The following is a 14,460-nucleotide window of genomic DNA, read 5'->3' as shown; positions in this document are numbered from 1 at the left end:
GTAAAAAGGGGGAGCACAGGCAGCATGGCGGAGAGTGAAAAGGGGGAGCACAGGCAGCATGGCGGAGAGTGAAAAGGGGGAGCACAGGCAGCATGGCGGAGAGTGAAAAGGGGGAGCACAGGCAGCATGCAGAGAGTGAACAGGGGGAGCACAGGCAGCATGGCAGAGAGTGAAAAGGGGGAGCACAGGCAGCATGGCAGAGAGTAAAAAGGGGGGCCAAAGCAGCATGGCAGAGTGTGAAAGGGAGGCCAAAGCAGCATGGCAGAGTGTGAAAGGGGGGCCAAAGCAGCATGGCAGAGTGTGAAAGGGGGGCCAAAGCAGCATGGCAGTGTGTGAAAGGGGGGCCAAAGCAGCATGGCAGAGTGTGTAGGAGAGCCAAAGCAGTATGGCACAGGGTGAAGGGGGGGCAGAAGAAGGGGGGAGCAAAATCAGCATGGCACAGAGTGATGAAGGGTGGCCAGGAGAAGAGGTGGGCAAAAGCAGCATGTTGGATGCAGTGTGATTATAAGGAGGCACAGAATGGTGATGAAGGTGCACAGTAATGTGTGTGTGATGGCACTGCGGGCTTGTGGCAATGTAATGTGTGTGTGGTAGGTGGTGGCTAAATAATGGGGGCCATTTTGTTTGTATGATGAAGGTGTGGAAAATTAATTTTATATTGGGGACTATTAATTTAAGATGGGGTGGTTATATATATTATAGGTATATTTATTATACGTATATTTATTATACGTAAATGCGATTAATTTATTGCAGGGGCTGTCTGGAGGGAGGGAAATAGGTTTATTAAATGGGAATACTATTACTTTAATTTTGGGGCTGGAGGAAGGCCTAAGTATTAATTGTGGGTCCTATTGATTTAACGCTGGGGCTGGTTGGAATTTTCTAAATGTACCCATTATTTTTACCAATAGGGCCCCCAGCATTCCAGGATCCAGACAAGCCGCACCTAAAGAAACCAGCAGCCACAGGTGGTGAAAGTGACAAGAACAGGTAGGACAGTTTGTCAAATGTTCTGAGTCTAGTGCAGGCTTGGCTAACCTGTGGCACTCCAGATGTTGTGAAACTACAAGTCCCAGCATACCCTTTCAGCAATAAGCTGCTATATATTGCCAAAGCATGCTGGGGCTTGTAGTTTCACAACACCTGGAGTGCCAAAGGTTAGCCAAGCCTGGTCTAGTGGAACAATCCCGATTTTTGGTGACTGTTCTGCCCAATCTAAGGGGCAGGTCAGACTGTGTACTCTTTATATACAAACTGCATTCTTTATATACTAAACTATGGTGCTAGCTGTCCTTCGTGGGCTGACCACTCCCCCTCTAGTGTCTGGTCTCGCCTCTATGATTGCTGGCCACACCCTCTCTGGTGGGCCCTTCATGCCCCAGTCCGACACTGCATACAGTGATGGCTGTTCCAGTCTAGAGACATTATGCATTTGGACCTTTATTTAAAAATGTTGACAACATAATGTTGCATAAGTTACCAAAAGAAGTAAATCTATATATATATATATATATATATATATATATATATATATATATATATATATATATATATATATATATATATGTTAAAGAAGTAGTTTGTTTGTTTGTTAGCATATATCTTTCACAGCTCTCAATGTAAAGCTTGCCAAATATTAAATAGTTATTTAGAATAAAAAAAAGTAATCTATTAGACCGCATAGCCTTAACTTGACCATGCAACAAATATTGAAAACATAATTTTTGGGTTGTAGCAATTACAATTGTTTAACTCCTGGAAGGAAACCTCGCCACAACATGACATAACGACAACGCTACAAAGCAACAAGTCATATTTTCTAAATAGCATTTTTGGTCTGTTTACCAAATAATTTGCTAATATATAAGGACTGCCACACATTACAAATCGGACACGCGCAACGCCGGGTAAACTCTGCTAGCAAACAATATGATAACACAATTGTATTTTTGCAGTAATGCTGGTTTTCTCGTATATTTATGTATGGGCTTGAAGGTCAATCAGGGAGAAATCTGGTGTCCAAAAAGTAAGCCAGTTTGTTCTGTAAAGCTGCTGCTGAAGTAGGAAACTAGCAACTATTCAAATTGTGCCGCCAGTATGGACTGTATCCTCTTCAAACATCAAAGGGCAACTCTTTTTCTGTCCATTATGTTCCCTTTGAGCTGGCATCTGGATCAGCTTAAAGCAGAGGTAAAGCTGTCTAGCTTGCATGTCATCACCCATGGAGATGGGAGGATGGTTTAGTTAGGTCATTCAGCAGTTTGGCAGATCTCCTATATTCAACTTGTCACGCAGTATTAACCCTTTAGCTCTCAAGCTGACCTTTAAACTAAACAACTTGAAGCTGCAGAGTAAACAGGCTGATATCTTCATACTGTATATCAAAAATATGTTTGCACCTTACTATATCGCTTACAGTGTATAGCGGTCTTTGAACTATAAATCAGTAATGGGTGGTCTGGTTGTCAGCACGAGTCAGATGCAGATTTTAAAGTGCCTCCTCAAGGATTTCATACTCTCTACTGTATGAAATTATTTTTTTATAGCATGAAATATATTGCATTCACCGTCCATCACAAGTGAAGGCATCATGGCATTGTAGCCTAACACAGTTTCCCTTTTCAGCTTATTGAAAGTCAACTGTATTTTGCTATTTTCCATATTAAAAGTACGATAACTCAGAGGTTCCATTAGTAAGAACATTAATTATTAGAAACGTGCAATATTCTACCTTATATTCTTGCGCCAACACATGTATGCAGTCACATTCATATTTAAAGCTATTTAAAACGTACCACTTTTTCATAGTCGCAATTCATGTATGTCTGGAAATCATACCACTCAACATGGAAATCTCCACATCAGGATGCAACCGAAAGGGGAAGTGGCTGTATCTAGTTGGCGTGGCAAGTGCCAGTAGGTGCAGCCATGCTCTTCAGGGAGTACCTAGCGTTTCAAAGTGCTAGGCAGCCTCTAGCTCCCATTCCCTAAAAACACCCCTAAATTTCCTTTCTGGGGACAAATGTGCTGACCATGGGACAGAGGTACAATCCCGTCAAATTGGCACTGTCCCACTGATATCAGCACAGTTGGGAGGTAAGGGAAATGCATATGTCGGAAAGAGTAAAAACATCATTTCAAAACCACTTTGGGATCACCCTCTTTTCCAGGCAGAAAAATCACTGTGGCCCCAGGCTAAACAAATACCACTGCTGTAAACGAATGATCTGCTCCACTTGATCTCATTTAAGTATTTTGATTTCCAAAATTAAATCTCACTTTTTCATGTGAGGGTAAAACCAGGTGCATAAATGACTCTAGCTCATAGTCAGCAAAACATACCCCAATCTACCCAGCTACTCTCCTCTGCAGATGCCGCCATTTTGGCACGTAGATCAATGTGTGTACAATCTCACACAAACAGGAGCATGACGTCAGTGTTAGCATTCACAGAACTACACTTACCTAACACTTGCAGAGTCAAACATTAGTTTGGAAATAGTATAAGAGTTTGGATCTCTATGGGTTAAAACCTTTCAATCATAAAAGTACTGTGTTGCCTCCCTAACCCAGTTTGCTGAGACAGGGCAAATTAATATACTCACGCAACAGGAACAAAAAAAAAAATCCTAATCTGTACTGAAAATAGCATAACAGGAAAATGAGAAATACAACAAAGATTCATTATTAGAGATCAGTACAATTAGATGGGTGATAAAAGGGCCAATAGATTCCACTATGTTAATATGTCGTGTGTGTGTGTGTGTGTCACTGAACCACATTAACACTATATTTTGGAGTAACAGCAGAGACCTGACTGCAGTTAGTTGCTACCAGCTCTGAAATCCCTAAGAGTCGTTCCAACCATTTCACAGCTGGTTATAATTATAGTTTCTTCTGTTTTATTTATCGGTTTCAGTATTTATTGCACAAGATTATTGGCAATCTACCCCTGCTTAATTGTACTTTATCCAAGGTAAAGTTATCCAGCATTAAAGAGCCTGCTTCATAGTAAATTACATATTTATTAGATTTAGCAACTATCATTTCATTTTGGAAAGTACATCTAACACATATTGTCTCACATCAGTGCTGTCTGCAAATCTGCCAGGCTGGCAAATACAATGTAGTACTCATACACTTCCACCAGTCCTTACACCGTATCTGCCATACCGGACAGAATCATTTGGAACCTAATCTGCTCCGATAAGACAGATTTTGCGGACCATGTAAAAGGTCCGCAGAGCCGCACATGAAATTTACAGTAGTATACAATACACAGACAGCGACGATCCATAATAAATAACATTACAAAATACATGATTAAACATAATTATACAAAGACTACTAATTAATAGATTGCACACAGATAACTTAGTAATGCAAATCAAGTTATTTATGAGACAGTGAGTAAGTGTGATGGTAATGTCCCAAGTGAAGTTGGCTAATCTGATAGACTGTAGAAGATCGCTCCACGGTTGAGGACCAACACATGCAAAGCCCTGAAGGCGCGAGTGCGAAAAGGTGATCAATGTGGTAGTGAGGTGACAATCATTGGCAGAGTGAAGTCGAGGGAAGGGATTTTTGTAGAGATGAGGTTGGAAATGTAGGGGGGAGAGCATTTGTTGAGGACTTTGTAAGTGAGGGTGGGGGAGGTTAAATTTAATTCTGTAGGGCACCAGGAGCCAGAGGGGGACAGAAGAGACAAATAAGGCAGGCAACAGCATTCATCATCATCATTTATTTATATAGCACCAACAAATTCCGTAGCACTTTACAATTGGGATCAAACATTTATAAGACAGTACTGGGTAATACATACAGACAGAGAGGTAAGAAAACCCTGCTCGGAAGCTTACAATCTATATGACAATGGGAGTTTGAAACACAAGGGCATGTGCTACATCATATTGCACAATGGACCAGCTAGAATGCAAAGGTAAAAGTACTGAGTGGGCTGTGTGTGTGGCAATGTTGGTCAGAGGGTTGTTGTCCTGCGTTAGCTGTGTAGAGGATGGTAATAGGGTAATTTAGGGAGATTAAGATGGTGGCTGAGGAATATCAGAAGCTTGTCTGAAGAGGTGGGTTTTCAGAGAACGCTTGAAGGTTTGAAGAGTCTTATTGTGCGAGGGAGGGAATTCCACAAAGTGGGTGCAGCCCGGAAAAAGTCCTGTAACCGAGAATGGGAGGATGTGATGAGAGTGGAAGAGAGACGCAGATCTTGTGCAGAACGGAGGTGTTGAGTTGGGAGATATTTTGAGACAAGTGAGGAAATGTATGTCGGTGCAATTTTGTTGACGGCCTTGTATGTTAGTAGAAGAATTTTATATTGTATTCGTTGAGGATAGACTGAAGAGGGGCAAGGCAGTAGTTGGCTAGGCTAGAGGGGAGGTTACAGTAATCAAGGTGGGAGATTGCAAGGGAAATAACAAGACTTTTTTTTAGCTTCCATGGTGAAAAAGGGACAGATTTTGGATATGTTCCAGAGGTGGAAGCAGCAGGATTTGGAGAAGAATTGAATGTGAGGAGTGAAAGAGAGAGAGTCGAAGATGACCACTAGAAAGCAGACTTGAGTGATAGAGGGGAAGGTAGTGTTATTACCTGAAAAAGAGAGGGCTAATGTAAAGCATGGGTGAATGGGTCGATGATTTCAGTCTTAGAATTTTTGAGTTTCAGTAAGCGCTAGGACATCGGAGATGGCCGAGAGATAGTAGGAGACACAAGAGATGAGGGAAGGGGAGAGGTAAAGGGAGGTAAGATTTGGGTGTCATCAGCATACAGGTTGTACTGGTCAAAAAAGCTGATGAACTCACAAAGGGAGGAGATGTAGAGGGAAAAGAGCAAAGGGCCAAGAACAGATTTATTAGGAAACTCTGACAAGTAAGGGAAGAGCTGGGGTGGTGATGTGTGGAGCGCTTGGTAAGATAAGAGGTAAACCAGGAGGACAATATTACAAAGACTGAGCTCTATGAGGTCTATTTATCACTTCTCCCATGGAGACTTGTATTTTCACTGGAGTTAGGGCTTCTCCCAATACAACAATTTCCCCAGAAGACATTTTCTTAGTAAATTGTGGTGATAGGAGAATTTCTCTTGCTGTGATAAGCAGAGATAGAAAACCAGTCCTAAAGTCACTTGATAGTATAAAGGCCCCTATATAATAAACTGGCAACACCATCTCTTAGAGTGTCCAGCATATAGTAGTGTATTAATAGATAGTTGTCCTTATTCAGTAAGGAACATAAATACTGATATGTGGCGTATTTTAAGCAAAATTGCTCAGCGCATGCAGATGTGCAGGGGAGGCTGCTATTGAGACTCTGATCAAAAGCAAGGAAATTCCCTAAAACTCTATATCACATGCCTTAAATAAAATCCAATATGTTAGCAATAATAACCATCAACTTACTCAACCTATTAAATGCCACTGACATAGCAGTGGCAAAATCTAAAATGCCAGTCATAATCCCCAGCAAAATCTAAACTGCCAACAGTATGTTATGCCAGTCATAATGCCCACCCAATGATATTACTTATTAATGACAATGCCACTTAAAATCTAACAGGCATTGATAATGCCCAGCAAACCAACATGCCATGCCATTCATTATGCACACACTGCAACTACTTCTCCAGATACTCATCAGTTGCAGCAATGCCCTCGGGAAGTCCATCAGTTACAGTAATTCCCACCAGAATGCCAACCAGTTACTGTAATGCTCACCAAAATGCCCATCAATTACAGTAATCCCAATCAGGAAGACCCATTGCATATATTCAAGTCAACGAGGATGGAGAATGGATTAAAGTAAAATAAATGAAAACTTTAGGCTAAAAGTCCATGACAGTTAGTAGATATGGATTACAAAATGCACTAAAATGTTCGATGCCCTATGCAGATAGCAGTTGAAAAATTACATAGGGATTGAGGATCCCCATGCTTGTTGCATTTTACAACCAGTAAGCCACTATGTCTAGTCAATACAGAATGAAAAAGGCCTCTGTCCTGTATAAGTAAAGGGCCTATATGAGCTTTGAGTGTCACACAATGCCTTACCCTTCACTCTCCCCATTTTGTGGTGAAGGTTTTGTGTACTTGCTCTTCTTTTTACTTACCTGAAGGTCATTAATGTAATTTTGGTGATGTATTCAAGCTCCTCATTCATCCCTCCCAAATGCCGTCGTATGTGATAGAGGAACGGTCAGCCATGTAATTGGGTGGACAAGTTTGTGTTTACAACGTTCATGGAATGTTGTTGCACAATATCTGGATTGCTCAAGCCATTAGATTGAGCATGTACTATGTTTTTAGTTAAATTGCTAAACTATTCAACTATTTAAAGCTGCATTCTCACATTTTGTAAAGAGCAAGTTTTATTCCTTTGTAACATGAACCTGATAAGTTTCTACAGGATGTCATTTTTTAACTCAATCTTCACTTTGAAAAATAACTTTGTGGTGGAGTTAGATGCCATGCAAGATAGTGTATTTCAGCTGTAAGCATTTGGTTTAAGCCATCAAGCTCATTCCAGAGGAGAGTGTAACCTGATCACTGAGTCACAGCAGGTCAGTCAAGAAACTCCACAGTGATCACATGATTGCAGAGAAAGGAGGGAAGGGAATGGGGGACTGTGTTATGAAATAAAAATGTAGTAGGAAATAAACTCTTGTTTATTTATTATTTTTAGTTGATATATATGTGTGCAGACATATGATTCCATGCAACTGTAAAACAACTTTAAAAAACTATTTCGGAGGAACAACATTTACAGCTAAGCACAAGCTTTTTTTTTATTAAAGCTAACAGAATTATACACATAAGATAGACTGACACAGACAAAATCCACAGGATAAATACAGGAGGCCACTTGAGAAGTGTAAACACAAACTAGCGCTTTCACAAGCTATTACATTGTGGTTTGTATTCAATCTCTATACCAGCGGTTCCCAAAGTGTATGCCGCAGCTTCCTGGGATGACGCGGTGCCACGGCCAGGGCAAAAAATATACTAATCCGGCGTCGCCCGGTACCCAGCATCAGCTACGCTCCTCATTCCTTCCTGTTTCCTTCTCACTGAATGTCAGACGTGACATCATCACGTCCGACATATTCAATGAGGAGCGGCGCAGAGAGGAGCCAGTGGAAAGAAGACAGAAGAAAAAAAGGAAAGAAGGCCAAGTAAGATAAGTAAAGGAACAAAGGGGAAATAGATATATAAAACAGCAATGGAGGGGCCAAAGAAAGAAGGAGGACGCAGTGTAATGGTGAAGGGGCACCGTGTGAGCATGAAGGGGGACAGTGTAATGATGAAGGGGCACAGTGTGATGATTTTTATACATATTGTTGTTTTATTTTGTTTAATGATAGCTGTACTTTGACAGAAATATATAAAAATATTCTTTAGCCTTGGATTTATGTATTATTTTTGTAAACAACTTAATTAGTATTTTTATCCTGACCTAAATTAAATACTTATTACTTTATTTTGACCCAACTACTTATAAAACAGGTCTGCTCAGTAATTATTTTGGAGGGGTGACTAGAAAAAATGATGGAGACCCTAAGGGTGCCGCAAACTGAAAACGTTTGGGAACCACTACTCTATACTATAATACCTGGAGAAGCAACTATTACTTGTGACCTCAAGGTTAAGTATTTACTGAGATGCAAGATCCCATAAATGAAATCTGTGTGTTCTGCTATTTGGGGAGTGAGGTTTAGCATTAAAAAATTTGTTTCTGTATGGAGCTGCCCTTTAAAATACAAATTTAGCATGTAATAAAACATGGAAAGGCTATTAAGAGCTTTGCTAATACATTTGGTAACATAGCATTTATTACAACAGAGTACATGCAAACTTCTTAAGATACATCTCTATATCCTCAGTCCTGCAAATCTGTTTCCTTGGTGTCACTCTTGACTCTGCCCTCTGCTTTATGCTCACATTGAGTTTCTCTCCCAGTTCTGTCGCCTCCAGCATTGAAATATTACTGGAATATGCCCTTTCTTATCCAAGATCCAACCAAACTTCTTGTCAAATCTCTTATCTTCACTTTAAACTACTTCAACCTCCTGGCATTCCCCTCACCCACTTTTCCTTGCTTCAATCCATCTTAAATGCCATGGCAAAACTGATCATCCTCTCTCATCACTTCACATCCACCAAACAACTCTGCAAATCCCTACACTGGCTCCCCGTATACTCCAAAATCCAATTCAATTTACCCACCCTAACCTACAAAAATACCACCCTTTCACACATCTCCAATCTCACCCAGAAGCAGATCTTCAATTTTTTAAAGGGGTGGGGGCAAATTAAGCAGAGCCCTGTCCTCTCCTTCATTCTGATTAGTAGATAGGCTGCAACTGGAAGCTGAGTGGCAGGCAGAGGACACTGCCCGGCCGCTGCGTTTAAAACTCAATGGAGCAGCTGGGTAGGATTTTCAGCCTGCCTCATGGCCACCAGGCACATGTATGTAGTGTGTAGCCAGAGGTCCCCCTCTGGATGCGCAACTCTCACCTCAAAATACTCTCCCTCACACACATGTCTAACTCTGACCTGTGCATCTCCTCATCTTTGATAAATACCTCTCACTTCATTTTACAAGATATTTCCAAAGTCGCTACCCATTTATGGAGTTCCCTAACACATCTGATCAGGCTCTTCCCTACCCTTCAAATCTTTAAATGCTTTCTGAAAACCCATCTCTTTAGAACCTATACTACCCCCTCACAACTGTCCCAATCTCCACTCTGGGTTGGCTGGTCTGGGGAGCATCTGCACCCTGGACCAGTCCCATAATGGGCTACCTTGGGCTGGCTCACTGGGCCACCTGCATTTTTTCCCTTTAAAATAGGCTGATGAGTCGAGTCTTGTCTCCAGGGCTAAAATTTGTCATCATCTATCTTAAATATGACAAAGAAGTATTATTGCAGCCCTATTTTTATGTATAATTTGAAGTGTAAATGTTATTAATTTGTTATTAGTAAATAATCTAAATACTGATTAAGGGAGTTTATTTACTGATAAACGCATTGCTAAACTTGACCTCTAGTTTACATATTTATATATGTGCACAGGAATAACACAGGGCTGTGAGGGACTGTGGAATATGGGGCATGCTATATTTCACTGTAGAATACCAAGTTGTCTTCATATATATTTGAAATATATTTTTGTATAAAAAAATCTTCAAAGGAAAATACACATATAGAATAATTGATAACATACTGGCATAACATTTCTCACATGAACTACATTGTTATGTGCCCATACTAGGCACAGCAAATAACGTGCATTTATATCTGTATGCTGATTCACAATATGACGTCTACCTTGCACAGTGTCGTTTATGTTTCTTTGGGACTTTATACTTGTGACGAACCTGCCTTGTTTTCCCCCACTTAACAGACCAAAAGGCGTGTTGTCCATATGCTCAGAAAGCAAAGTAGAATATAACAAAATATATTTTTCTGTCATTAAATAATAACGTGATAACTCACCAATTCTTTAGGTAAGCCAGAGCCTGTCTGCTGTGTTTACAGTTGGCAATGGCAACAGCTCCCTTCATGGGTGTCTCATTCAATTCTGTCCCCCAGCACACGTGACGAACAGGCCTGGACGCTGTGTTCTGTGGAGACATACACATAAAATACCTGCTGACAGTTTAATAGGAAAAAAAGATTGTGCTGCAGAAACCGTATTTAGCCATGAAATAATAAACGTGAACCCTACCAAGTTTTGGATGGGATGGGATAAAATATTTATTCATTGATGCCGAAAACAAGCCCTTATTATTATGTGTTTATCAACAGCCTTGCAGTAAGACACATGCGTGGGCTTTTTTCTTCAAACAAGTACTATTACTATTCAAGGCAGGGTTCCTGTATTGTTATAAAGGCCTAGCCGGATTAACAACCAGTGAGTATGGCTGTTATATCAGTGTACACTAGACTCCACCCCGGCCGTGTCGGCCTCTTCCTGTGTGACACGCTGCTTGTCCTGCAGCCGGGGCTCCCCATCGTCCTGCACATAGTGCCGGCTGTATTATATGTACATGTGCGAGTGCTCCTCTATAGACAGTGGGTTACACAGCTGGGAGAACATGACAGCCTTATACAGCGGACTTGCAGAAGAAGCGCTTTTCATTTAACTCTTTAAGTGTTCAGGTAACTGCTGCAGAAATATGTTGTGGTTCTGCTGCTAGACTAGTAGTATAGTATATCCTGTGAAGCTCTTACTAAGACCCATCGCCATCAGTTGCATTAGTGTTTGTTTACTATAACAATATTGTTGGTGACCTGATCATGCAGTTTAAATCTACAAGATGCTCTAGGAATCGCAGGGCTCTTCTGTGAAGGGTACAGATATCTTGAGACTTGTCATGTTTGTAATAAGAAAATTATTGAGAAAATACTGCAAATGTATTCTTTTGTGGACTCCTTTGAAAACAGATTATGCAGATGAACATTGTTCAAAGAATTCATGGTTTGGTGGGGGACAGAAGTAGTCCCATTTGTCAATAAAATAAAGTGTTATGTGCTACAAGTTTTCTCACAAATGTGAACAAAATATGCAGGTGGTTATAACAATTTACAAGCCTATTATAATATTTAGGTTTGCTGTAATAGGAATGAGGTCATAATGCTCACAAGTCACAATCTAAAAGGGAAAAGTAAGATAACTACAGTAGCACACAAATGTCAGCGGTGAGAGTGTGTTCATATTCTTGGGAGGCAGTGTGTGTGTGTGTGTGTGTGTGTCTATATATATATATATATATATATATATATATTATATATGTGTGTGTGCAATTTCACATGGTTCTAAGGGTTGCAGATTCATGGTCCATCTGTACATCATTTGTGCTTGAACATTACATTCATCAAGGTGGAATATAAAAGTGCATGTAATGCACAAGTAGTAATGTCACCAATGAGTACGGCCTACTATCATGTTTGGTTCATTTTGCATTAACTTAAACGTTTCTGTTTTTCTCCCAAATCCACTGCTTGTTTGACCCATATTTTTGTGTCAAGTAAGTGACAAATATTGTAAGGGTTTTTTTTTTTTTGCAATTTTTATTGTTTATGTACACACATTTATTCCCATAGTACAATATATGCATCGGAATTAAATAGGGAACTTAAGGGAAACCATGTCTTTATCACTGCTAAAAGTTTCCATGGTTCCCAATAAAACCAGGAATTCCTCAAAATATTATTTAAACATCTTGTCATCTGAGATCAAATTTTGCAACATTGCATCTATTGTACAGTGGTGAACAACACTTGGGTCCACTGTAGTTTACGCCTTTCAGTTACTTACGCACATACGCCTATATGTATTTTTATATTTCAGACCAAAGGCATTATGTCGAATAACAAACAAGGAAAAAGTAGTTCTGGATCATCAGGAAATGACCTGTTGGATAATATACAAGTCTCCTCTCAAGAAGTGCTTGAGACTGCCCAAAATAAAGGAAGGTCAAAATGTCCAAAGTGTAACAGCTCCAGAATGTTCTATTGTTACACTTGCTATGTACCCGTAGAGAGTGTGCCCACGGGTGATATTCCATCTGTTAAGGTCAGTAATCCATTGCATCTCTACTGATTCCATGAAATGTCTGCACTGTTTTTATCCTACTGTTTTGTATTGCAATTACATTATTCTAGGGCCTGTGTAAATTGTCATATGTCAGGGATTTTCTTTATTTGTCTCTGTGCATTATGTATCTTAAATTATAACAGAACATAATCCCATTCAGTTTAATTTGCATATTCCTTTCTACTCGTCAGTGTATACCACATTTTGTTAGGATATTTTTACATTTTTTCCTGCTCATTATGAAGAACACTTCAACGCAAAGGTCCTCAAAGTTCTTTATCACAAAATGTACGAAGAAAAAGCAGTCTACAAACCTAGAATAAGAAAACAATCTTTTTAGCAACAAACGCATATAACAGACAGTTCCATTTCTAATAAAGACCATCTTACTCTGTTTTTCAATTCTATATATTAGCGTCAACCATAGTACGCAGCGCTGTACAGTGAATGTGTGGTCATCCACAGTCCCTGCCCCATTGGAGCTTACAGTCTAAATTTCCTACCACAAAAACACAAACTAGGTTTCCATTTTGTCAAAAGCCTGTTAACCTATCCGTATGCTTTTGGTGTGTGGGAGAAAACCGGAACACCCAGACAAAACCCATACAAACAATGGTAGAACATACAAACTCCACGCAGATAAGGCCCAGTCCGGAATCAAACCCGTGACACTAGATCTGACCCAGCTATACTAACCATGATGCCACCCTACTACCCACTAATATAATATATAATATATATATATATATATGTGTACTGTAATGTGAAATTAGCTGTTTGCTCATCATGCGAGTCTGACAAACATACTCAATAAATACAGTGCACAGTATAATTAACATACCTTATACCTGCTGCAATGTGAAATGAGCTGTTTGCTCTGCCATCCCAGCATGCAATGCAAGAGAATAACACTCCCACTAGATCAATCCTGCCAATGAATAAACAATGTAGAGCAACATCATCATAAAGGGCATGGCTAACAAGCGTCACCATGGCAACCTGAATTGTAAACATGCAAAAAAACACAAATATTCTAATGCCAAAGTATTTAACCAGCATCTATTTACCCACTGATCGCTGGATAACCATCTAAAGTGCTATAACCATATAAAACTATACCTCATGAAGACATTAAAAAAGAAAAGGAAATGCATATATGTTGATATATTGTATAATGTATGGCTTTGCCATTTGTATATCATTGTGACTTGCCAATAACTGCATGTATATATAAGCCAGTGGTTCCCAAACTGTGTGCCTAGGCTCCCTGGGATGCCTCGGTGATCTCACAGGGGTCCCTCGCCCAGGGCCATTTGTAAGCAAGGTGGGGGACAACTTGGTAATTATTTTTGCTTAGGGGTACCTTGGAAAAAAAATATGGATACCCTAAGAGTTGCCTTGAACTGAAAAAGTTTGGGATCCACTAATATAAGCTATATTTAGTGAAGACAACTCTTACTGTTAATACATGTATTAACTATTAATTAAAGATCCATCTATATTAGAGTATCCTCCATTGAACTTGTGATGCGATGAACTCGCAACATCTGTGAATAGGGTAAACCTTGTTTAAGGGCTATAGGATGGTGACTATTAGCCAACAATTTCTATCTGTAGATTTATGGTATATAGTGGTGGCTAACTTATGTCCTTGTTTTTTTTATTGTCATATCTAAATAGTGAATTTCCTGCAAGTCATATTCATAGGTAAATTTGATGGTGGAGTCAGAAATATTGATAGCTTTAAAGAGGTCTTCAAATGTGTTGTTGCTGCCGGTCATATGAAAAGTTCATCTATATTCCTGGCATAGAAAAAATATCTGTGACGAAATTTCAGGCTCAAAATTTCC

General features: G+C 39.8%; 2 protein-coding genes across 6 annotated transcripts in view; one reads left to right on the top strand and one right to left on the bottom strand.

Annotated features, from left to right (window-relative positions):
• Window positions 1–10,732, bottom strand: part of FAM227B (family with sequence similarity 227 member B) — a 408,110-nt gene extending 397,378 nt beyond the window's left edge. The window contains exon 1 of one of the 2 annotated variants that reach the window (XM_075207965.1): window positions 10,507–10,732. The gene's annotated coding sequence lies outside the window, so the exon portion shown is untranslated. The remainder of the gene's footprint in view (window positions 1–10,506) is intronic. The other variant, XM_075207966.1, reaches the window with a different exon arrangement.
• DTWD1 (DTW motif tRNA-uridine aminocarboxypropyltransferase 1) overlaps window positions 1–14,460 on the top strand; it is an 83,543-nt gene that overhangs the window by 44,784 nt on the left and 24,299 nt on the right. For 3 of the 4 annotated variants that reach the window (XR_012691262.1, XM_075207968.1, XM_075207967.1), the window contains one exon: window positions 12,365–12,589. Coding sequence is in view for 3 of the 4 variants with exons in the window: in XM_075207968.1 (XP_075064069.1) it covers window positions 12,365–12,589 (225 nt within the window). In the remaining variant the exon portion in view is untranslated. Of the gene's footprint in view, window positions 1–10,960; window positions 11,173–12,364; window positions 12,590–14,460 lie in introns of those variants that run through there. The other variant, XM_075207969.1, reaches the window with a different exon arrangement.

The sequence above is a fragment of the Mixophyes fleayi genome, chromosome 4 (genome assembly GCF_038048845.1).
Source record: "Mixophyes fleayi isolate aMixFle1 chromosome 4, aMixFle1.hap1, whole genome shotgun sequence".
Classification (NCBI taxonomy): domain Eukaryota; kingdom Metazoa; phylum Chordata; class Amphibia; order Anura; family Limnodynastidae; genus Mixophyes; species Mixophyes fleayi.
The sequence above is the reverse complement of the archived record's forward strand: the minus strand, read 5'-3'. Positions and strand labels throughout refer to the sequence as shown.